Source organism: Rhizophagus irregularis, chromosome 20, assembly GCF_026210795.1.
Source record: "Rhizophagus irregularis chromosome 20, complete sequence".
NCBI classification, from domain to species: Eukaryota; Fungi; Glomeromycota; class Glomeromycetes; order Glomerales; family Glomeraceae; genus Rhizophagus; species Rhizophagus irregularis.
Window position 1 is genome coordinate 3,052,552 of NC_089448.1, and position 25,809 is coordinate 3,078,360.

Consider the following 25,809-nt stretch of genomic DNA (forward strand, 5'->3'; position numbering starts at 1 on the left):
AAGTATTTTGAAAAAACTTTAATATTATGAAAATACTACAAATATTTTTATTAATTAATTATAAATTTTATAATTATCTCTTATTATTTTATATTACGTCAATTTTAAACTTATAATCAATTTAGGAAAAATATTTGAACAATTAAATATTAGAAATCTGTTCATTTCATTTATTATTATTCTTTTGATACTCATTTTTATTCGATAAATTATCAATTTAACTAAACCATTTGAATTAAAATTTTTATTCAGAATTTCGGATATGGATTTGGTTATAATAGTCTATTATCAAATCAACAATTTCTTTAATTAATTGATTATAAAATATTGTGAAAATATCAATTTTTTTTGATTTTTATGAATTTGAAAATCAAACTATTTATCCAGCGTTCAATTTAATTGAAAATCTTAATCATCTTTCTACATGTTATTATAAAAAAAAATTGAAAGAAAAAAAAAATTAAAAATAAATGTGGGGAAAGAAAAAGGATAAAGAAAGAATCGGTTCAAAAAAAGGGAAATTTCCAAAAAAAAAGGAATCTGAAAAAAAATAAGTGCCGAAAAAAATTCTGAAAAAAAAGGACAATAATTCGAAAAAAAAATATTTTTCAGTTTGGGAAAAAAAATCAAACCTAAACGGGAAAGAACGAGAAAAAACAAAATTTTTCGGTTTGAAAAAAAAACTAAACCGAAAGAAGAAAGGGAGAAAAATTTTTTTTTTTCAAAACGAAAAATTTAAAATTAATAATCAAAAAAAAAAATTCCGATTAAGGTAAAATTTTATTACTGAAATTACTGAAATTGTATTAGTTGATTGGAATGTACACGGATAAATAGATCAGGTGGAGGCATGTCACGGGTTTTAATTATATGGCATGGGATTTCAAGTTACACAATTCAAATTAGAGACTAATCCAAACGTCAGCAAAATTTTTTTAGTTATATAGTTTTTTTAGATATATAGATTTATCAAAAAATTTATTATCGTTAATATCAAAAAAAATTTTCACAAATTTATTAGTCAGAAATAGTATTGAAAAAAACAATCTCATAAACAAAAAAGTTCTCACTAAATCGAAAATTCTCACTAAAAAAAAATTTTCACACGAATTTATTAGTCAGAAACAATATTATTGACAAAAAAATCTCACTAAATCATCGAAAAAGCCGTAGGACATAGTTCTATATCTTGACTCAAACCAAAAAAAAAAAATAAACTATATTTTTTGGGTTAAAAAAAAATTTGATAAACAAAACAAAAAGTTAAGTTAACCAAAAGAAACAATAATGATAAAAAGAGAGATAAAAAAATTAATAAAAAAAAAGACTAAAAAGGTAGTTTCAGTTTTTACGGTAAAAACTGAAAAATAAAAAAAAATAAAAAAAAATTATTATTGGTTCGTGGTAACTAAGAGAGCGCAAATAAATGCAATTAATAAGAAAAATTATACTTTTTTTTGTTAGTATTAATCCATCAGAATGAAAAAAAATCAAGTTAAAATTTTAATTAACTGGAAATGTATTAGTTTAAAGATTGGTTATCATAGTCAGTTAATTAAATACGAAATAGATCGAACGCAAGAATATCACACTTTTCAATGTTACACAATTCAAGTTATTTATACAGGGTAATCTAAATATGACAAAATTTTTTTAATTAGATAGATTAATTAGATAGATTACGGCATTACAACGTACTATACCTATTATTAGAAAAAAAAATTTTAAAAAAAAAAATCTGAAAGATCTTATTATATTTATAACGATCTATTGCTATTGGTATTATTAAAAAATAAATCAGAAAATTTTATTTATAAAATATCTGCCATATGTATTTTATTATACAATATATTGTTATTATTAGATAAAAAATCTAGAAAAAATTTCTGAAATATTTTGTTATATCTATAAAGATCTATTGGCATTATTAGAAAATTTTATTTATACAATATCTGTCTTACGTACTATACCTATTATTAGAAAAAAAAAATCAAAAAAAAAATTCCGAAAGATTTTATTATATCTATTGGCGTTATTAAAAAAAATGTTTCTATAAGTGTTTTATATAAAAAATGTTACGTTTTGCAACATTTCTTATATTATTATTGATAAAAAACATAGCGAACCATTTTTTTTAAGTGTTTTAATATAAAAAATGGTTTGCAATATTTCATAAAATTTTGCTAGAGTTATCCTATAATCTAATAATTAGAAATTAATAATTAATATCATAAAAATTGAATCCTTATTGGCTGAGATATGTCAATTTGAAGTTCTAATGGCAGTGTTCAATAACTTTCATTTAAAAAATCTTTAAAAGCATGTTAAGCTCCCCCATGAAAATGACCACTTCAGTTGTTACTATGAAGATCATTTAGAGTATGATATTAAATAGTGAATTATAGGTTGTGATTAAAGAACGATTAAGAATGAGGTACTAAATTCTTATAAAAGGAAGAAATATTTGATCTTGTCAAAAAAAAGGTTACGAATTTTGAAAATGATAAAAAAAAATATAATTTACCTTTAGAATAGATAATTTCGATTCTTTTTGCCTTTTTCTTATGATGAAAAAGTGGCACATTAATTAATTTAATGGTTTTAGATTGAAGGATTTTAATATGGGAGAACTATCGAATTTTGAAATTTTCGGATAAATATTTAACTGATATTTAATATTATTAAACCAAGCATATTATTGTATTTAGATATATTATTAATATCTAAGGTGGCAACGTGATTTATCACGGGCTTAGATGTTACACGACTATTACGTTATATCGTACTACATATGGCAAAAAATAGAGATCATCATTTTTTTTTACTTCGTTATTTTTTCAAACTCTGCTTAAAAATATCTGTTAGAAAGCCAAAGTTTCTGGGTTTCAAATAAACTTTAAAGTGGCATAATATAAATAAGGTTTACAACGAAAAATTACCATATGAAGTCAACAATAGTTGCGAATTCTCTAAGTAGTTTTAAAGTAATTTATATCAAAAAATTGTCGAGCATTATTTATTCAAATACAATACCATTTTATTTTTTTTTATTATCTTTAATGTATTTTTTTCCTTTAAACCTAAATACAAAATATTTCATATTTTGTGAAGTGATAATTAGATTATTATAATTTTATAACTGAATGAAACTAGGCGTACCCCGTCACGTTGTTGTCCATCAAGCTAAGAAAGTAGTAATCACAATTCCGTAATTCACCAATGACCAAACAAAAAAAAAAAAAATTTATAATTTTTCTAATAGAACGAAAAAAAAAGATTTTTTTTCTGATTTTCTAATTTTCTAATAAAGAAGCGAAAAAAAAAAATTTTTTTTCTTTAATAAAGACGAAAAAAATGTTTTTTTTCTAATTGTCAAATAAAGAAATGGAAAAAATGGTATTTTTTTCAAAATTTTAATAAAGAAGCAAAAAAAGATAAAAAATTATAATTTTCTAACAAAAACGAAAAAAAAAATTTTTTCTTACAATTTTTCTAACAAAACAGTAAAAAAAAAATGATGTTCTAATAAAGAAACGAATTTTTTCTAATTTTCTAATAGACGAAAAGTGTTTTTTTTTTCAATTCTCTAATAAAGAAATGTTTTTTCTAAATTCTAATAAAGAAATGAAAAGACAGTATTGTTTTTCTAATTCCTGTTGATACAAATTTAATAAACTCAATTATATTCAACAACATTCATCATCTGAATTTATATCAACTTTAGTATATTTTCCTATTTTAGTTAAAAAAAAAATATTATAAAATTGTTGGAGTGAAAAACTTTAGATACTATTTATTACATTCGTAATCGTAAATAATGAGTTTACTTACTATTTTTTTGAGTTTCATTCGTTTCCATTATTTAATTCTTCAAAATTACGTTTCTTGAAGAATTTACGGATACAGTTAAGCTTTGAGTAGCGGAATTTGTATTTTGTGTGGATGAACTAAAAAACGTATGAAATTATTATTATTTATTTATATTATTAGCAATTTACATACATTTGAATATTAATTAATTACATTTGAATATTATTTATATCAAGTTAATATTCTTTTGTAATATATCCTAAAAATTAATAAAAGATATCTAAGTTAAATATAAATTTAAAGAAGTAAATTCAATTATTATTACCAGATCGTCTAACTAATGCTTCAGGTTTTTTCATTAATTGCTAATTATTACTTAATAGTATAACATACCTTGTTTGACATTAAATGAGATCATTGAAGAAGATTTATAGTTGAAGCTTTTGAAATTAAAGAACTTAATGCTCTACTTGTATAAATTGCCTTTGGATGAGATTCTTCACTAAATTCGGGTCCAAGTTGCTTTAATTGTATTAATTCCAATCTTTCTTTTTTCAGCTTGTTTAAACGTTTTGTCAATATACATTTCGCAAAGAGATTTCACGATTTCATAATTAGTTGGTCTTTTTAAAGGGTCAGAATCCTAAAATTTTCTCATCAAATTTGCAAAACATTCAGGAGTATCATTTGTAATTTCAGGGCGTTTTCCATCAATAATTTCATAAATAAGCTCAACATTGTGTTCAATATTAGCATAAGATTTAGAACCTGTTGTAAGTTCCCACATAATCATATTAAAACTATATATATTAGATTCTTTTGAAAATGCAGCACCTTTAAATATTTCTGGTGCAATATAAGGTATTACTCCATATATTTCATTATTTGATAATGTATTATTTGCAGGTTGTGATAATCCTAAGTCTCCACTTTCCAATATTGAGATAATAACATATTTCCACTAGTAAGAATATCTTGATGTATAAAATTATTATTATGAATATTTTCGAGTCTAAAATAAAACATTTAATTGTCAATAAACTTACTGAAAATATAGAAAATAGATTAATTCACTAAGATAAAATATACAATAAATACCCAATCGATAATCCTTGTAATATAAACAATTTTTCGGACCATGTAAGATTTATAAAGTTCTTTTGCAATTATTCATGCAAATTTCCACCTTCTGCATAATTCAATATTAATATATATTCTATTGTTATAGGATCTTGTGTAATGCCATAACAGCCAATAACACAATAGTAATTGTTATCATTACATTGATAAAGTGATCTTAACTAAAGTATAAATAAATCAATTAAAACAATAAGTATTAAAAACACATTGCAAGTATATAAAATGTAAATATTACCTCATTTAGAAAATGTTTACTGATATTATGTGAATCACGCAATTTTTTACAACAACATCAGTCCCTTCCCAAGTCACTTTATCTGCTATTTTCTTTAAATTCGTAATTTGAGAATATGGAATCCACTCTATTCCTTTGATTAATAAACGAATACATATCAATTGTATCGTTGTCCATATAATTAACAATCAAATGATACTTTGCAGAAACCCGTGAAATCACAAACATGTGACGACATGGTATCAAACGATCTCGTGAAAATGTCGATAACATATCGTAAAATGCTATTAAATAGGTGGTGAATAGGTGGTAAATAGGTGGTAAAAAACATCGAGAATTAGTAGTGAAAATTAGTCTAAGATATTTCTTAGATGTATTAAATTTTATTTTTTATTTTTATTTTTAAAATGTAGACACGATTGGAGTCTAACGTTCTTAGATGTATTAAATATTATTTATTCATAAATTTTATTCTGTACTTATGTATCATGTGATACACGTGATATTATAAAATAACTATAACTGAAGTATCATGCATTCATGCTGATCAGCATATACTATATTACCTAGCATATTGTTAACGTCACTTACATATCAAATAATTCGATAGATTTTTTAGATCATTAACAATCATATAAAAATTGATTGCTATTTAATTTATTAGTAGTAGTAGTGTAGTTAATTTTTAGTATTTGTTAGTGTAGTTGATAAACGCTATTAAGGTTGATACGTCTTCCGGTAGTCCATCGGGTAAATGGGTGAAAGTTGTTTTTGGGTCGGCAGCGGGATTTAGATAGTCTCATAGAGCAATTAATTCTTATTCCCCCACAACTATTTAGTAACTAGTTAGCTAGATCTTTATTGTTGTAACTCGCGTATTTGTAACTTTTTATTTTAAATTTTAATAAATGAGTTGAACCTTAAAAAAAAAAAATAATAATTATGGCAAAGCTAACATTTTTTGATTTTTTTGATTGAAAAGGAAATAACTTCCCATTTTTGATTTATCTTTTTCTCTTTTCGTAAAAAAAATCAAGAAAAAAATTTATAATAATAAAAAAGGAAATGCCTTTCCTTTATGTAAAACATTTTTTTCGTTTTTTTTTGAAAAAAAGAAAATAAAAAAAAATTTATCTTCTTAGGTTAAATAGATACGATTTAATAGGTGAAAATTTTCTGATAGTATTGATATTATTAGTTTCTTGAAATACTTGGCTTTAATGATCAACTTTTTAATTGGATCGATAAACGGAGTATAATGATATTTAAAGTACTAATGTTGAAAACTCTCCGGATTTACAGTAGGTTTACAATTTGATTTACACGTCGAAAAATACAATCGGAAAATTTCTCATGTAATAAGTTATAGTAAAAAAAAATAGAAATTAATTATTGGATAAATCATATTGTTACACTATTAAATTTTTTTTTTAATACATAATATATTTATAGTTATATTAAATACATAATAAATTTATAGTTATATTATCATGCAATATTTAACATAATCTCGAGTTCGAGATTTTTTATTTACATGTTAATCATGTCGTCATTCTGTCGTTACCATTTTTATTTACATTTCTGACTTTCATTAAGATTATTATGTGAATATTTTTTCATCTTTGTTTGCATTGAACGAAAAAAAAATCGTATATAAAAATGAACATTATTGAAATATAAAAAAATTAAATAAAAAAAAAATAAAAATAACGATACAAAGATTCTACTTTATTTTTTTTTCCTTTCTTTTTAAGCTCCACATGCATTAAAAATTACTATCGACGTAAATTTAAAGGTGTGCTTAACGGAATTTCTACGCACTATGAAAAATTTTGGTCGGCGCTACTCAAATTTCAATTTTATCTTTTTTTTTGTTCCAGATTCACATGGAGTTTCATAAATTTAATGTTATTAGTAATAGGTTTATAAAATTTAATAAATTTAGAGCAAAAAATTTTAGCGAAAATATTAAAAAAAAAGGGTTTTAAAATTTAAATATTATATTTATTTAATTTTTTTTTTTCAATAATCAAAACATGCATAATATTTTAAAAATTTTATATTTTGATAACAAAAATAAAGTAAAATATTTCAATTTAATCATCATATGTGGATTTTGGGGTTTTTTTAGTAATTCTTTTTTCATCAAAAATCTTAAAGGTCACTCTGCGAATAAGGGATACTTTATTTTTACAATTTACGTTTCTATCTATTTTATCTACGACTTTATCCATTTTCTTACCTTTGGTTTTTAACGTATTAGTAATAGCATTTTCAACGCGGAATATTTCAAATGATACTTTCCCTTGACAACTATGTAAAAAGTCAAAATTAAAACTGATATTTTCAGTTACAATATTCTCCCAATCAGTTATTGCAAAAACCTTTCCTTCCTCGTTCTTATGATTACAGTAAAAATAACCTCCTCTACAATATTTACTACTATAAAGATAACCTCCTGCTTTGTAATGGGATCCTTTATTGATACTATCGTACCTACTACTATTACTATTACGAAAAGAAAATACTATTACGAAAGAACTATTTTTGTTAAATCTAAATTTATAATTCAAAAATAATATACAAGTACTTGAATAGCATTTTATTAATCGATATTCCAGCTTAAAATTATATGAAATGTTGTTAATATATGCTGATTCATTATCCTTGTCATCCATCAAATTTGCAAGATTAATAAATTGTTTTCTATTAAGTATTATAGAATCAAAGTTCATTATATTCTTTAAAATCCTTGGCGAAGATTTGAACATAGGTGTATGTTCTCGCACCATGTGAAACTGAAAAATATCTTGTTTCAGTTCTTTAGGTAAAATTTCTTCATAAGGTCCTATTTTTTTGAAATGATCTTTAGAAGAAATCTCGTAAAATCTGATTAAAGGAATAAGATTATGAATATTTCTTTCTAATTCAGTAAAATTTTCTTTAGTCCATTCGTTGGGATTATTACTTAATTGCCTTGAATTAGTCCATATGTTAGGATTACTATTACTTAATTGTCTTGAAACTTGCGCGACACCCCATTTAATCAAACTTTCCCAAATTTCAATTTCAACTAAGTTAAGATCATCTCGTTTGAGAACAATTTCCAATAAAGGAGCGGGAAGTCTTGTGAAATTATTAGCGTGAAATAAAAGTTTAGGTTCATAACAAATTGTATCCAAACATAATTCCTGCAATTCATCAAAAGTATAATTTGTATTTAAAATACTTCGAAGAATTTTTACGGAATATTTTCTTATATATTCTGAATGATTTTCAATAAGATATTTTTCGGTAAATTTAGTAAGTGTATCCAAAGAAAACTTATCAGAGGCATGCAAAATATAAAATATTTCGTCTTCTTGTTTAAAATTTAAATCGACACTTCCAGTATAAATGTAACTATAAATAAAAATTTGAAAAAAAAAATTATTTAGACTTTCATTATTATTATTTTTTTTTTTAAAAGAAATTTTAATTTTATGACGCTGCAACTTACGTAAGAATCGTTTGGAAAACGGTTTGATTAATGTTTGGAAATTTGAAAGTATATATGTTATTTTCGTCTTTAATTTCATTAGAAGAAAATGATTTTTGAAAATACGGAGAGCGACTACGAAGGATAATAGAATGAGCACGGAATTCTTTATAACCAGCATCTACTCCCACTTGAATAACAACATTATATTTAATCTCATTATTAAGAAGAAGACCAAAGTTATGTGATAAATCTGAATAGAGTGTAGAAGACATTGTTTTAAAATTATGATTTTATTTTGTTGGGAAAATGTTTAATGCCAATATTGAGAAATGAATTCGTTAATAAGTTTATCGAGTGGTTTGTTACACAACATTATTTCTTGAAATAACAAATGGCTAAATGATAAATGAATTACCAATTTTATTTATTCATTTAGGAAAAAGTCGTACAACATGGATGAGATTATGTATTGTATGCTTATTCATGTGAATAAAAAGAAAAAAAAGTAAGACTTTTACTTTTTGCCTTATCAAATAGTCACCTCCGATGTTTGTGCAACGCAGAGCCACAAGATTGTAACACGTAATGACCTTAAAAGTACTGGTACTGATTTTAAAAATTATTTTTAATCAACCTGGAATATTTCACATAATATTTTTTTTCAAATATTCTATGTAAGGGCAAAATCACACCAATCCCATTAATCCCTATCGGCTCTAAATACAAATAAAAATTTTATCTTGGCCCAATTATCACTATACATCTACACCTATACGATATTTCTTATTTATAAATTGTTGCCAAAATATTATTAATTTTTAAATCCAATTCTTTTTCGTATCATAAGCGCGGAGGATGAAAAATCCAATTCGGAATTGTTCGTTAAACGAGTTTAAAATTATATGTTGATTCATCATCTATTCAATTTGCAAAGAGTAACAATATATTGTCTTTGATTAAGTAATTCGGAATCAAATTTATAAATCCTTGGCAATTTATTTGAATATAGATGTATGACCATATGAAACTAAAGGATGTCTAATTATAATTCTTTGATAAAACTTCTTCACATAAAGGCTTTATTTTATTTTATTTTTTAAGATGATCTTTAGAAGCAATTCATAAAAGAATAAAATTATAAATATTTTAATTACGTAAATCCATTCGATTGAAACTTGTGCGACACTCTGTTTAATCAAATTTTAATTTCATTTTGAGAATAATTTCCAATAAAGGCATTATTCCCGTTAATAAATCATTAAAAATATACAGTATTTAAAATTAAAAGAATTTCTATAAGACATTTTCTCGAATATAATTTTCAATATTATTGTCCAAAGTGAATAAGCAGGAATATAAATGGGTGCATAAAAACCGTATCTGATCTTAGAGGTAGTAGTATACTTGCGTTTTAAATCGTACGTACTACTTTGATTGCTAAATATAGATAAATTGTACGTATGTAGTAGTGAAAAAAAAATCATACATACGTATATAAATCATACTATTTTACCAGCCTCGCCATACACTTTTTAAATCCCTTGAAATCCTATACAATGACGCTCGCTCCTTCTCTAAAATATGAAATTAAAAATTTAAATAAATATTTTTATTTGTTATACTAGCATTTCATTATTTATGTGCATTTATCTTTAGAAAATAAATTATAAAACATGATCATATTTAAGATTTTTGCAAAAATTTATTAAATTTTTAATTTTTTTAATTTTTTTAATTTTTATCGTAGAACATAAAGTAAAAAAAATTGAAGCTGCAAAATACTAAATTACCTATAAAAAAATTATATAGGATTTCTTGCCTACATTCTAATCCTAATTCCTTTTTTCTTTACTAAATTAGCCAATTCTAAAAGCTACAATAATTTCTTTTACATCTGAGAGAACTATTTCCATTTTATTAATTTTTTAATATTTTAATTGATGTAATTATTTTAAATTTATTTATATTTATGTAATAAAATATTTATAAAAGAAATTTTTTTATTTTTTTAAAAAAAAATAAATCTTGAATTCATTGATAATTGTCTTCTATGTAACTGTTGATCAAACTTCGAATTATCATAATTATGTTGTTATTTTACGATAAAAAATCATACATACAAAGTAAAATTCCAAATCATACTATACTAATATTATATACACTCATAAAAAACCATGATATAACTATACGTGTAATCATCCACCAGGAAAGTCAGCAAAAAAAAAAAAATCAAAAATTACATATTTTTATTACCAGATTATGCATTTTAAATTGGGAAGTATTCAGTCCTCCTATAGTAAGCATAGATCCACTTTGTTGTTCGTTTATCTTTATTGATAGTATCTGTCCCCGAATATGGATTTTTATATAATTTAGCCCTAAAATACTATTTCCAACATAGATTCCATCAGTTCGCATTAAATTCCAGGCTCACACCACAAGTTAAGTGAAGATGTGGGTGGATTACTTTGTAATGATTGCATATTCTGTTTTGTTGTCAAGAAAAGTTTTCGATATATGGCATAGTGCAATAAAATAACTATAGTGGATACGAAAAAACATATAAACTTATTTCATTAAAAATTATAAGTATATTTCATTAAGGCAAATAACTTACTCCGGTGCTGTTTTTCTCCTATTGTAACAATGCGTCTATATGATAATTAGTAAAATTATAAATGTGATGCCATCATCCCATCCTCGAATTATAACTACAGGGGTTTTTGGACAAATATTTTTCCTATTAAATTACACTTTTCAAAATTCATTGCTTCAACTATGAATCTGAGATCAGCCAGTCATAATAATAATTGTCAATAGGCCTTTTTTATAGCTCAATTTCTTCCAGCTTAATTGTAATGTATGGCTTGATACTTTTCCACAAAAAATCTACATCTAGAGCCATGTTAAATGGAGCCTAAAAATTTTACAATAAATGAGGGTCAGTATATTATATGGAAGATTGAAGGATCAGAATGCCCAAAGTGGTCTAATTTCCAGTTGCATTAAAAACATATAAATACCTGATTATTATCAATTGTATTTGGTTTTTCAAACTAAACATTTAGTAAACACCTGTTAAGAAGATGTAAAAAGATGAAACATTTTGTTAATAAGAATAATATATAAAAGGCTCATTTCAAAATATTTTGTATTCACTTACATAAATGCAATTTTGAAAGTTTATTAATATGAGATGAAGAAACTATATTGCCTGAAATTCATGTCACACTTTCAGAAGTAATTTTCATGGCAATGCAAGACTTACTAATCCATTAATAATTTCAAATTTTGAAGTGTAGTATGAACCTTGGAATTTTGACACCTCAAAATGTGCTAATATTTCATAAACTTCCCCTAAATCTGTTTTCAGCAGATTAAGTTTGTTATCAAGATCTGCTTTCAAAACTGTTCTATGCAAATTAAGTTTATCATCAAAGTCTGTTTACATATCTTTTTTTAGAGAATTATCATATTATTAATCATAGTTTTCAAATCTACATCATAAGCTACACATAGGGTATGGCCAAAAAGATAAGATAACAGTTAAAAAGAGTGCATTCACTATGTTGAGTAGTTTACCAGCTCTATGATAGTAATGCAAATTTGTTTTTTTTTGGGTGGGTTTGATGATAAAAAGCAAAAAAAAAAAAATATACAAGATTAATGAATATACTTTTCATATTATTAGTTAAATATAACAGCACAAAACATTACATATTTCAGTTGAAAACATACCAGAAATTAATAAATTTCTTAGATAATTAATTAATTCTTTGTCAGTGCAGGTAGGAATAATTTCCTCCACTTGAGTTTTTTTAGATGAATTATTTATCAGAATTAGTTTTTTATAATGGCTAAAAATTAAATATTTATTGGTTAAAAAAAAGCAGTCCTAATGTTAGAATAACAAAATTTATATCACAATAGTAAATATTTCTTGCATCAGTTAAATTTTTTATTTTATACTTTTTTCGTATGACTATTTAATTCACATCAATCACATCAGTTAATTTTTTTTTCGATTATTAGACAAAATTAGAGTTTAATAGGGAAGGGTTCAATAACATATGAAATTAATAATATATTATTCTTTTCGTATTATATAGTTAATTGATCAACCAAAAAGAATTTAAACCAATAACTTATTATTTATAATCTTTTATCCTATGATATTCTCACGGATGATATTTAATTAAAAGGATAGACATCAAATTTACAAATATATGAAGTTAAACTTGAAGCAGTGATCATTTGATTGGAAGAATTTTTATTTTTTTATACTTGGATATGTTATAAAGAAAAATTTTATTTGTGAATTGCAGATAAAAGTTTACTGAAAAAATTATTACAATTAATAAATATTTTGTTATTATTAATACTACATTTGCAATAAGTCATATGAGAAAGTAAGGCCTAATAACATACTGTAACTGAAATATACAAACATATTAGATTATCTATATCATATCCTGAATAACAATATAAGTATTACTACTCACTGATTTAAATCTTCTTTCATATTTATCATTAAGTATTTTCTGCATTAAAACTTCAAGTTTTTCGTTTTGGATCATATATCTTTCGTCAGCAATCTTAAACCGTTCATCAGTAATCTGAATGAAGTGTTGAAGTCTCTCGCCTATAATATTAATATTCTTATCCATCATATTAATATTCTAAATTGAAAGGTGTTAGTAATTTCATATAAATACAGAATTGTTTATATTTTTTACATACATTTTTTACTTCGATCACTTCATTTATTGCCTGATACGCTCCAGATAAAATTGATATTAGACCTACAATAATCGCTATGTATAGTTTGATATGATATTTCTGAGGAAGATCTAAAATGTGAAATTTGTTAATATTGTAGTTTAAAACTTGGCAAAAGAATGTAAAATTTTTATTTATCATAATTACCTTTCAAAGATGTAAACATTGTTGTTAAAATGTTGCAGTTGTTATTGTCATTATTGTTGTTATTTTGGTTATTTGTGCCGTCCATCTTGGTATTTGAACAAATTCCGAGTATAACTAATTAGTAAATAGAGCTGTTTTATGAACTAAGAAGGAAAATAAATGAAAAAATGTGTGAAAAAGTCATTGAAATCATCTTTATATATAATTTCCACTTTACATGACTGATTTTTTTTTTTTAATTTATCTGACCGACGGTTGCACATACAACTATTCAGAATTACATCAGCCCATCATAAAAGGAAAAGAAAAACTGATCGACATTGGTAAAGCACATCCTGTTTTTTTTTGTTATCAAACGTGAATAATAAAGGTTTTTGCGAAAACCAGATTTAAATTCTCCTCCCCCTTCTTTTTTTTCAAGTTAAAATTTTTTAATTTATTTTTTTTGCATGTTTTTTTTAATGATAAATATTCAATCACAGTTTTAGTTAAACAATATAAACAATAGCAAAATACTTTTATTTTATTATGGATAATAATCACAATTGTACTTCTATGTAAGTATTATCAGCAACGTACTTTTCTTTTTTTGTATCAGATTAAATTTTTTTTTCTTGCATCAGTTAAAATTTTTTTTTAATTCATAATTTTTTTTCTCATGGTTATGATAATTTTTTTTTTTTTACATAACATTATTATTTATTTTTATACATACTATACCCAACTTTATTTCAATTGTTAGACAAATGATTATAATTCATGATTTTTTTTTTGATATTCTCACGGATGATGTTTATTTAAAAAGATGGATATCAATATTGGATAAAAAATCTCAATAATTCTATAATTCTATCAATATTAATTTTAACTTTTACGATTTTCACGGCACAGCTGTAACAGTATTTACACATTCTTACAAAAATCTATAAAATTTAATAAAATGATAATAAATAAACTTGGATCACTAAAAAGAAGCAATTCTTTCAACGATAAGAACATGTTTTAAAAGCAAGAAAAATCTATTTTTCAATTATCAATATTTGAACAAAATACTAGATCCAGTCAGTGCTGATATCAAAAGATATATTCAAATGTTATAAATATTAAGATTATGAAACTTAAATTTTTATTAATATTAAGACCCATACTTTATATCAATGAGTCTTTGTTCGTAAAAAATTGTAATGGGTTGTAATGAGAGATGAGAAAATTTAGATATAAAATTTGTAACGAAGGAGAGAAATTGAAGAAATATATGAAAGGAGAGAAGAACCAATTATGGTCGATCACGTATAACCAAGCCATGGACCATTTACTACCTACAACCTAAAAACCAACGTAGAGATGAAAAAAGAAAATGTATTTTCTGTCAGAGATGTTCTTTTTAGAGTAATCTTATTCCCAATGGCTTCCACGTCCCTAGCTTCCACCACAATCATCTCCTCTTCCCACCACTGCCATATGAGCCATATTATGCGCCACCACCATCACGGCCACACAATATTTTCCTTATCCACACCTCGTACCTACAACTAATAAATCCACTACTGACCCTCTAAATTCCCGGAAAATACAAGTTCCAGTTGACATTGATCAACTATCAAATTCAAATAAATGATATATTTTTTTGTGATTTCTGTCAAATTAATGAATTAATTTTTAATTTTTATTACTGCATTAACAAGGGAAATGTTATTTTTAACTTTGTAAGATAGTAAAAATGAAATTAAATAAATTCACAAATTATAAATTGCTTTATATAACCTAAATGATGCCTATTTTGAATGTGCAGGAATCATGTTTAAAATGCAACTTAAAATTAAGAACATATTTGTAGTACTACTCTTATTTATTATTGTCAAAAAATGCCATCTTCTCGATGAGACTTGTAGCCTGATCGTGGATGAGATAAATCGTTCGTAATAGGGCTTTTTTATATGATGATTTGTTTTTCTTGGCCAGAAAGAGTGTTATAAAATACAAGATTTCATCATCATCTATAGTATCATCTCTTTTAAGATAGTACTCGAAATAAGCTCTTTTTGATCATAAAGTAGTAAGGAAAGTTTCAAAAGTTTCTCTCACTGAGAATGGTTGTAATTTTTTGATTTCGCAGATAATTTGATGAAAATGTTTCGGGTTGAGAAACCTCAATATTGTATTCTTGAGTCTACCAGCCATATTGGAAATATAGATATTCCATCCTTCACTTAATATATTTCCTGTAAATCGAGTCTAAAGCGGAAAAAAGCAATAAACCGAAATTTCATTAATCATTAGAACATAAAATTCGAAATTATTGTAAATTGACGCACCTATCTTGTTAAGGACTTGCAGTTATCATTGCAAAACAAGAACAATCCAAATCTCTATTGTCAATCCAATAACTTCGTCCCTGAATCACCTTGCATTAATGTGTACGCTCTTAAACGATCAAAATATTAGTATTAATAATCGCTAGCAATTAGGTTCTACAGTCCTATTAGTCTGTTAGACGGTTCCCATATAAGAAAAGTTAATTGAAGCAAGCCTTATTTATTTGTAATACAAAAATAAAATAAGATGCAAGCTTAGCCCAGGATATATGATATTATATCATGTGATATGTCACACGTTAGGTATATGTCGTAAGGCTTTGGGCTTTTTTAGACAAGGCTTGGCTTGGCTTAAATGGCTTATGGAGAGCACTACACGGGAATGGTTCAAACTGCCGGTTGCTTTTTTGGGCAAAGCTTGGCTTGGCTTGAATGGCTCATGGAGAGCACTACTCCCGTCCCGTGGCTAAAATCATGTATAAATATCGTCAAAAAAAAAAAAAAATTGTAAACAGTTTTACTATGATCATAGCTCGAATAACTTTTCACAATAAAAAAAAATCGCGCATATCAAAAATAATTATAGAGAATTTTTCCTCGTAACTCGTAAACGCTCTCTTTACGCTCTCTTTCATGTGGAAACTTTTTTTTAATACCTTTTATCAAAATGAGCAAAACGTACGATGTGGCTATTCCTGTAAAAGATAATAAAATTGCCACAAACGAAAATGAAACTGATAAAAATAGTATGTTTGGTAAACCACATACTGATAAACCACATAACGGCTTTCCCATTACTAAGATGGAAATATCACCAAATGGCAAATACCTTGTTACTTATAGTGAAGAAAACCATTTGATTGTCGGATGGAACGTTGAAGATATAGATGAAGGACCACTTAAACCAGACATTGCCATGACTGTTGATGAAGCAACGAAAGAACCTGAGGTGACTGTCAAACAAATTTGTGTTTCTGATGATAAGAAACTTGCCTATATTTATGTTTATAAATGCTGGAATCGTTTAAGTAAGTATTTACTATTACTTGATTATCATTATGTAATGGTTTGATTTACGGTATTCATAACTAATGAATATTTATTTGGAATTATATTTATTAGAAATAGTTGATATGAGTAATAAAATTCAAGAAATAGAACTATATGATAAGGAGAAAGAGAGAGAAGATGGAGAAGAAATTTATCCTAATTACTGTACCTTCGACTTAAAAAATAGATTTATTTTATACGGTAACATTTGCAAAAATGATAAAATTGAAAAACTTGGTTGGTTTATTTGGATCTATTCCACACAAACCACACAAACTAAGGATAAGAAATGGATATGGACGTGTGAAGTACTTCACAACATATCCAAAAAATTTGAATTATCTGGTACATTAAAAGATAACTTTTACCTATTATCAAATAATTCCATTTATGAATGTAACATTACCACTCATAAAATATTGAACATCAAAAGAGTAACAAAAGTAGAAGCCATGAGAAGCATATTTATAAATGATAAGGTAATTAAAATATAAAATTTAGAATTGTTAAAATTATTCAAAGAAATTATAATTAATTGTCTCAATAAATTAATAGGTTAAAGCAGATGACATCAAGATTAAAAGTAATGAAAAGTTTATTTGTCTAAAGTTCGAGGATAAAATTATTGTTTATTCGATTGAATTAGAAATTCCAATTGCTACTTTGGACGTACATAATGGTATCTTTTTTTTATAAATTAAAATATATACGTTTAACTTTGATTTTGTACTAAATTGTTATTTCTTCATTTAGATATTCAACTATATAATTTCATGGATTCTGGTTTATGTTCCTTATTACCTTCTTTTTCTTCTTTATTCGATTACACAACAAGTAATGGAATTTGGGATTCCGTCATGAAATCTTGTTGGAAAAAATGCTTGAGCCGTTTAAAAAAGGATAAAGAGGATAATCAATTACCAAATAATATTCAAATTAAAGAATGTTTAGCAACACAATATGCATTTGGAATTCTAGACGGACATGTTTGGAAGTTTAAATTTGAGGAGAAAGTGGAGGAAAATTTTGATGAATTACTACTAAGTAATGAAAATTCTAATGTACCAATTACTGAAAACCTTGATGAAAATGATAAAATAATTCATAATGAATGTGATGATTCTAAGAAAATTGACAAGAAAACGTATGAACACTTGAATCTTCATTTGTTTAATCCATATATGGGTGCCATACATGAATTGTTTCAAGCAGTAAAGTATGATAAAGAAATTGATGCAGATAATAAAGAAATTGATACTGAAGATAAAAAAAATACAATTAAGTGGAAAATAAAAATTAATGATGAGGAAATGAAATTGCAAGTTTTTTTAAAGAATGATAGTGGCGAATGGAATTTAATTTGCACAAAAAGTATAACAATTGAAAATTTAAAAGATTTATTAGAAATAGAAATTTCTGCTTTTTCGTTTTTACTTGAACTTGAAAACTTAAGAGAAGATCATGATTTTATGATTATTGGAAGATTATTATTTGATAATAATGATATTGTTATATTAACAACAATGGGACTTTTTATTTTTCATTTTAATAAAAATAACAAATCTATTTCTTTGAACTATTTTTATTTTATGGATTTATCTTCAGAAAATCAAAAAAAAAATTTACGGGTCTATGAAAAAGAATTCAAAGATACATTGCCTTTACCAAAACATAACAGTTTCAAATTAAATGAATGGAATTCATATGTAAGAGATAATAAGGAAAGTTTTTTGAAACATGGCGTTGAATTATTAACGTTTGCAATTAAGAATCATGATTTGGGGCTAATTGATGCAATCTATGAAAAATGTATGGAATATTTTAAAGAAGATGTAGGCAATAATAAAATATTTTTAAGTATTATTACTTCTACAATACCATTACTCAATGAATATTATCCAGAATATATTAAAAGATATTCAATAGATACAAATATGATTATAGATTCTCCTTCTTATAGTATAGAACATCGAAAAACATTACATCTTTATTCTTTTTCCAAGCCACATGCCATTTTACCAGAAATATACACATACATTCGATCTATTTATATAATAATTATAAGGTCATTAGAATACTTGTTAGCAACAATATCAGCACCAAAAATTACTTTTATGGTTCCTTATATTAAGTTTGTTGATTATCCACAAGATTATATTTGGTGGAAGGATTTTTTTTTGCCTCAACCTAGTCTATTTGTTAAAACAACAAATAGGAAGGAAATCTATGAGACATGGAGTGGAGAAGCATTAATTAATTACAAATGGAATGCATATGGGATGATTTATTATTATATGATTTGGGTAGGACATATTATATTCTATTCAACTTTTTCTCTAATTGCATTTCCTCTATCTCAGAGTAATATCAAAGAAAATGATATTATAGCAAAACTGTATACCGCTGCAAAAAGGCAGATCATCCCTTATATCATTTTAATTGTACTTGGATTTATTTATCTTAGTATTGAAGTCCGCAAATTCATTTATATTATTTATAATCAGGGTAGAAATACTAATTTTGAACAATGGTTTAGTAATATTATGGGTATAATAATGTACTTCCTTCCAGTTTATACTTCTTTTAAATGGATTTTAACAAATGAAAGAAATAATGAGCTACTTTCTTTTGCATTCTTATTTTTAACTTTAAAATTTTTTTCAATTTTAAAGTTTACTTTATTTTATGGTAATCATTATGCAATCATCATTAATGTTGGAAAAAAGGTTTTTTTATTTTTAGTAATCTTTTTAACTATTTTAATAATAAGTTTTTCAAATGCATTTTTTATTTTATTGATACCAAAATTGTCTTATTCTTTGGATGAACGTACAATTAATGATGATCCCAATAATCCTTGGAATATAGCCCCTACTTATCAAGCATTTAACAAAAATGATATCAATTCCAATTTATTTATTATTCAGAAACCTGATGAGAACACAAACATGTTTGCAGAAATTGCTACTGCAAGATTGGCAACATTTTTATTGCTTATGGGTATGATTAGTTCTTTTGATTTATAACTATTCATAAATAATTTCAATAATTAATCGGTTTTCTCATTTTTCAAATAATCTATTATTAATAGGTGATACAAGTGTATTATCCAATTGGCCATATCAAAATAATTTGGCACTTGCAATTATGATGACTTTATTTTTATCCTCGACTACTATATTTATTTTGAATGTTTTTATTGGATTATTTAGTGAGGCAATGAATTTTGATGTTGAAACCTCAATGTTGATGATGAAGGCTAAGGTATAAATATTACCATTTAGTATAAAATTATTGCATTTTTTTGTAAAGTACTAAAGTTTTCGTTTTCTTATAGTTTTTGGCTGAAATAGAAATGTTTTACCTATTTCCATCTCAGAGACGTTGGAAAAGTTTGTTTCCTGAAACAATGTATGATTATTTTATTTATTTATTTTTTTAAAAAATTATATCTTTTTTACTAATACAAATTTATTCTTCAGATATTATTATGCTGATATTAGAGAGGTTCGAGAAAAGATTAAGCAAATGTTTGATAATAAAGAATGGGATAGTGATAAATTTCCAGAGATGAAGCAAAATTTATTAAAGATACTCAATATTAAGAATCCTCAAGACAACTAAGACCTCCTGCAGGAATTATTAAAAAGATAGAAAGTAAAAATAATGTCATATAAATCATGGTTATGTTTGCCTCTCAATTGGTTTTAATCAGTTAGGAATTCTTATTTTTTTTTAACATTACAATATTTTTATAGAGTAATATCATTGTACTTATTAATCGTATTAAAGATTTCCTAGTACATTATTTATTAAAGGTTAATAACAATTTATTGAGCAAGACTTTTCTTGGTTTATACCTTTCGAAGTTTTCATGGTTTTTTCATACAATGAAGTGATATAAAGATTTATATGATACTCCTTTAAATTCTAATATTCATTTTTGATTCGAATTTTTAATTTTGAAAACATTATTTATAAAAGATTTATAAAAGAGTTTGAATTATGCATTATGTATTATTTGCTATAATAATAATTTTCCTGTCGAGTTGTCGGTCACTTTTACACAAAAATCACGTGTTTTCAATTTGCCGACAAAACGTCATTTTAGGATTCATTAAACTGAACTTATTACTATCGCTGAATCCAAAATTATTGAAATTTAAATCGTCTTCATCCTTTGAATTGTTAAATATATAATTATTGTATTTATTGTATCTAGCAGCAACAAGGATTTTCCTTTTGCAACAGTTTACCGAAATTCAAAAAATAAAATTTAATAATTAAAAGTAAATTTGGTAAAGTAAAAAAATAAATTTAGAAAATTTTCCAATCGGGTTGTAGGAATTGGTTAATAAATTCAAAAAAAATTTTTTTTATTTATTTTCTAAATAATATATAGATTACCAAAAACAATATACACAAAATACAATTTATTGAATGACTGTAAGGCAACGCAAAGTTATAAATTCGGGTTTCATATCACAATTCGCCTTTTTTGACCCAGATTTTTATTTTTAAATTCAAAAATTTTTAACCAATAAAATTTAGTTATCCGATCAATAATTTCATATGTTAAAAGTTTTAGGTTAAATGATATCATAATTATTAGATTTTTTGCATGGGAAACCAATTGTAAAATAATTAATAAAATAAATATAAAAATTGCCAATCTTTTTTCTCATTTATCAGAATGAGGAAATTTCTTTAAAACAATGTGTCCGTCTCAATTTATGATAAAGTCTAACCTTAATAAACCGATATTCGATATACCGATAGGCTATTAAAAACTTGATATACCGATAAAATTTTATTTTCCCACTATATAGGAGGACATATAAATATCGGTGTAACTTTGATATAACGATATTCCCTAAGGCCACACAAATTCGAATTTTCGGTTCACTTCACCCGGCCGGGTCACTTTTTCAAATTTCAATAAAAAAAAGTTTATATATAAAAAATTTATCATGTGATCAGAACGTAATTTTATTGGCGGGTAAGTTTATCACGCGGCTGAGAACTTCTAGAGCGAAAATAAATTCCTCCCTTTTAAAAGTCAACCAATCAAATGTCACGATTTTATATATAAACTTTTTTTACTAATAAACAATAAACCCCGGGTCCCCGGGTCGATTTTAAATTTCAATGTTACGTGAACCGAAAAATTGAATTTGTGTGGCCTAAAAATTCATATATGTCCCGACATATCGTTATATCAATTTTTGTGTAAAGGGATGACTTTCAATAAAAATATAATAAAACTATTTAAATGTTATTTTATTTCCATTTCCTTTTTTACTATAAAGATATTTAATTCGTGATCCGCCAGTGAACCATAAAACTTGGCTATTAAATTCCGGTGAAAGTTATATATATATTTACTAATAGCACGGAATCTACAGTTCCGCCAATGCAAGGTACAAATTACTAAAATATTATATGAAAACTAATATTATAGGCATAAAAATATGCCATTTGGCTATCTTAATAATAAAAGACCGGTAAAAATTTTAAGCACCAAAAGACACTTTCATAAGAGCTGAAAATTTGAATTTGAAAAAAAAGAAAAATTTAGTATTTTAAAATTTTAAAGATAACTCATCATCTAGTGGTCGTATGAAAATAAAATTTGGTTTATCGGATTCGTCTCATTGAGACGCATCTAATGGTAATGATTTTATGTCTTTATGACCAATAGAAGGCGAGTTATCCCATATTTTTTCTCCAGAATCGCAGATTCTAAATTATTGATAAAAATATATATGAACTTATCACCGCCTTTTAATAGTCAAATTTTATGGTTCACTGGCGGATCACGAATTAACTATTAAGTTCCTTTAAATTTTTTAAATTTTTTCACTTTTTTTTCAAAAGTTGTAACCAATCAAAATTGAGCATGGAGGATTATGTCACGTGAGGGACAGAAATTCACGTGATCGTTCATTTGAATATAGTCCTCCGCTTCGCTTCGGACAAGAAATTATATGAGTAAAAGTGTTCATTATCCTAAATATTCATTTAAAAACACGATAAAAAATATTTTTAGATGAACGGTTAATTTTTTTATTTAAAGAGATATCAACATTTTGCATGTCGTTTTAAAAAATTATTAGACAATAACTTCCTAGAAGCATGCCAGGCTTATGACCTTTTGTTAATATCATTAATTTCTATGCCAATTTTATAAACTTACTGTTTATTAAACTCCCGTAAAAATAATATTTATTATGTAAATAAAAGTCCTGATAAGATTTAGTAACCGTAAACTTCTGAAATTTGTCTTTTTATTAAACTAGATCGTTCATTTGCTCTCATTATAAAAAAAAATAAATTTTTAAACTTTGCTAACAATTGATTATAAGGGCCAATTTTTAGATTTAAATTAACACTTTAATATATTTACGATCATTGTATTTAGAAATGGTAATGGGATTAAAATTTCAGATAATAACTGCTTTAGACCAAAAAGGTTCATAGAATATGTTTGTTGCGATATACCAGAACATTTCCTTAATAATATTATATCGTTACAGATAATTAATCTAGATATCTAAATGTATAATTTAAAAATGTTTTTAAATAATTTACATAAATTGTTTCTAATTTTTTTTTTAAGTATTTTTAATTTATTCATACATCACGGCAATATTATATTGTGCTATATCATTTCCTAAATTTGCGGCTTTTTGATACAATTCAACTGCCTTTTTCTTATTAATATTAATTCCAATTCCGTTATCTTAACAATATCCTAATATCGCTATTCCGTCTGAATACTCTCCTTCAGTAAATAATTCAAAAGCTTTTTGATGGTTTTCGAAAACACCATCTCCATATAAATATGCAATGCATAGCTATCAAATGTCCCATTTCAAGCAGCTTTTTTATACCAATCAGTAGATATTTTAAAATTATTTATATCTTTCGTAAAAATAACCTAAACAATTTTGACCAAATGTCACCATTTTTTGTACTATTTGGAATTAAATTTTCATTTGCCATTAATTTTGAAAATATTCTTAATCTATTAACAACTTCATGTATAGATGGTCGTTTATTTGGTTCATCATTCCAACATTCTAATAATTTAAAAATATTAGTTTGATTAAACAATTACTTACTTAATGAAATATAATACATTCAATATACTTAAATCATACTTACCAGTATAAAGATCAGAATAACCGCTAGGAGTATCAGAAATAATTTCTTCTCTTCGACCTTGTGAAATTTTATACATTAAACTAAGATCGTAATTTTGTTCGTGAAATGGTGGGTACCCGCTTGATATTTCCCATAATAGTACGCCAATACTATATACATCGCTCTTTTCATTTAATTTTAAATTATCCATTAATACTTTTGGATCAATATATGGAACCATACCAAGTACTTTTGTTTGTGAATTAGATGTTTCTTTAATCCTTTTTGATAATCCAAAGTCTGCCAACTTGATGGAATTCTGATGAACCAGCACATTACAGGAATGCTATTATATTACATAACACAATTATATTAAATTAACTGTTAACTTAATTCATTAAATATATTTGATTTTTTTTAAAAAAAAAATTACCAAGTCTCGATGAATAATTCCTTCATCATGTAGACATAGTACAGAACAAGCTAATTGGTATGCCAAACTGTATTTATTATCCCAAGTAAGTTTATTGAAGTTATTCTTCAAATAGTCACGAAGTGTCCCACCGTCAGCATATTCTATTACCAACAAATAATTTTTTGTTGGATTAATTATATTTTCTATTAAAAATAATTATTATAAATTTTTGTAAAAAAAAATAAGTAAATTTCAACCAACAGTTATTAAATATTTTATGACATACTTACCAATACCGGAATCAGATTTTGTAATTCCGTAAAAGCGAATAATATTATCATGAAAATCTACATCTCGTTGAATTTTAAGCTAAATTATGAATGGGCAATAATTTTTTTTAAAAAAAAAATATAAAGAAGTACATACATAAAAAATAAAATATTTTTTAAAAATATGGAAATCAAATTTTTTTTTATTAATAATAAAAATTACCTCATAAACAATTTCTTTCAAAGTAATATTATTAAGATTATAAAAAGACTTTAACGCTAAATAATGATCAAAATTTTTCCAATTTGCACGAAAAACCTTTCCAAATGCTCCATAGCCAATTTCTTGAATATTTTTAAAATCTTCAAATTCATAATATTTAATATGTTTTTTACTGATAGCTTCTTCAATCCAGTTAATCCATTCATCTATATTTTCATTATTTTGCATTTTGTTACTATTGTTTTTATTCGAGATAGTGTATGGTGCAATAAAAATTTTGACGGGGAAAGTAAAAACGTAGCGTGTATATATAGTCAAGAGCAATTTTATCAAAATCGGGTATATTTATTTAAATTACTACTTACTAGTGATAGTAATGATTTATTAGTGATATTAATTTTTTAAAAAAAACGTGTAAAAAAAAAAAAATTTTTTTTTTATACATTCACAAAATAGGAATTTTAAAAATAAAGATTCTGCCGATTATAAAATTTCCATTTTGATTAATAAATAAAATGAAATAAAAAAAAAAAGTATATCCCCCAACCCTTTTCGTTCTCCCCCTCTCTTTTCATTATCTCCCCTTCTCTATCAGTCATTGGACAATTCGGACGCCATTTTATAAAAAATATTTGTGTAACCATATTTACGTACTTCATTTTATGTTTAACTGTTATTCGTTATTAATATGCTACGTCGATCCAAATTAAGTAATTTGATAGATTTTCATGTGCCCGCTAGTTTCTAAAAGTATCTTTCCTTTTTTAAGATTATTTTTTTTTCTTTGCATTTGCGTGAA

At 25.0% G+C, this 25,809-nt stretch overlaps 5 protein-coding genes across 5 annotated transcripts; 1 reads left to right on the forward strand and 4 right to left on the reverse strand.

The window, feature by feature from the left end:
- Positions 1-7,281: 7,281 nt before the first annotated feature.
- OCT59_013272 (uncharacterized protein) lies at positions 7,282-7,920 on the reverse strand (the record flags this gene model as incomplete). Its single annotated transcript, XM_066140698.1, has 1 exon — positions 7,282-7,920. One exon carries the CDS (start codon positions 7,918-7,920, stop codon positions 7,282-7,284), a length of 639 nt encoding a protein of 212 aa, XP_066001555.1.
- Positions 7,921-8,680: 760 nt separating this feature from the next.
- On the reverse strand, positions 8,681-8,938 carry OCT59_013273 (uncharacterized protein; the record flags this gene model as incomplete). The annotated part of the gene is made up of 1 exon (XM_025329565.2): positions 8,681-8,938. One exon carries the CDS (start codon positions 8,936-8,938, stop codon positions 8,681-8,683), a length of 258 nt encoding a protein of 85 aa, XP_025166972.2.
- A 4,188-nt stretch (positions 8,939-13,126) lies between these two features.
- OCT59_013274 (uncharacterized protein) lies at positions 13,127-13,677 on the reverse strand (the record flags this gene model as incomplete). Its single annotated transcript, XM_066140699.1, has 3 exons — positions 13,127-13,345; positions 13,407-13,516; positions 13,593-13,677. The coding sequence occupies 3 exons, from the start codon at positions 13,675-13,677 to the stop codon at positions 13,127-13,129; spliced, it is 414 nt and encodes a 137-aa protein (XP_066001556.1).
- Positions 13,678-16,574: 2,897 nt separating this feature from the next.
- OCT59_013275 (uncharacterized protein) lies at positions 16,575-20,581 on the forward strand (the record flags this gene model as incomplete). Its single annotated transcript, XM_025322165.2, has 7 exons — positions 16,575-16,935; positions 17,030-17,436; positions 17,513-17,636; positions 17,711-19,957; positions 20,049-20,221; positions 20,295-20,368; positions 20,440-20,581. 7 exons carry the CDS (start codon positions 16,575-16,577, stop codon positions 20,579-20,581), a joined length of 3,528 nt encoding a protein of 1,175 aa, XP_025166975.2.
- A 3,294-nt stretch (positions 20,582-23,875) lies between these two features.
- On the reverse strand, positions 23,876-25,238 carry OCT59_013276 (uncharacterized protein; the record flags this gene model as incomplete). The annotated part of the gene is made up of 5 exons (XM_025328362.2): positions 23,876-24,039; positions 24,125-24,449; positions 24,537-24,721; positions 24,809-24,887; positions 25,011-25,238. 5 exons carry the CDS (start codon positions 25,236-25,238, stop codon positions 23,876-23,878), a joined length of 981 nt encoding a protein of 326 aa, XP_025166976.2.
- Between the last annotated feature and the right edge of the window lie 571 nt (positions 25,239-25,809).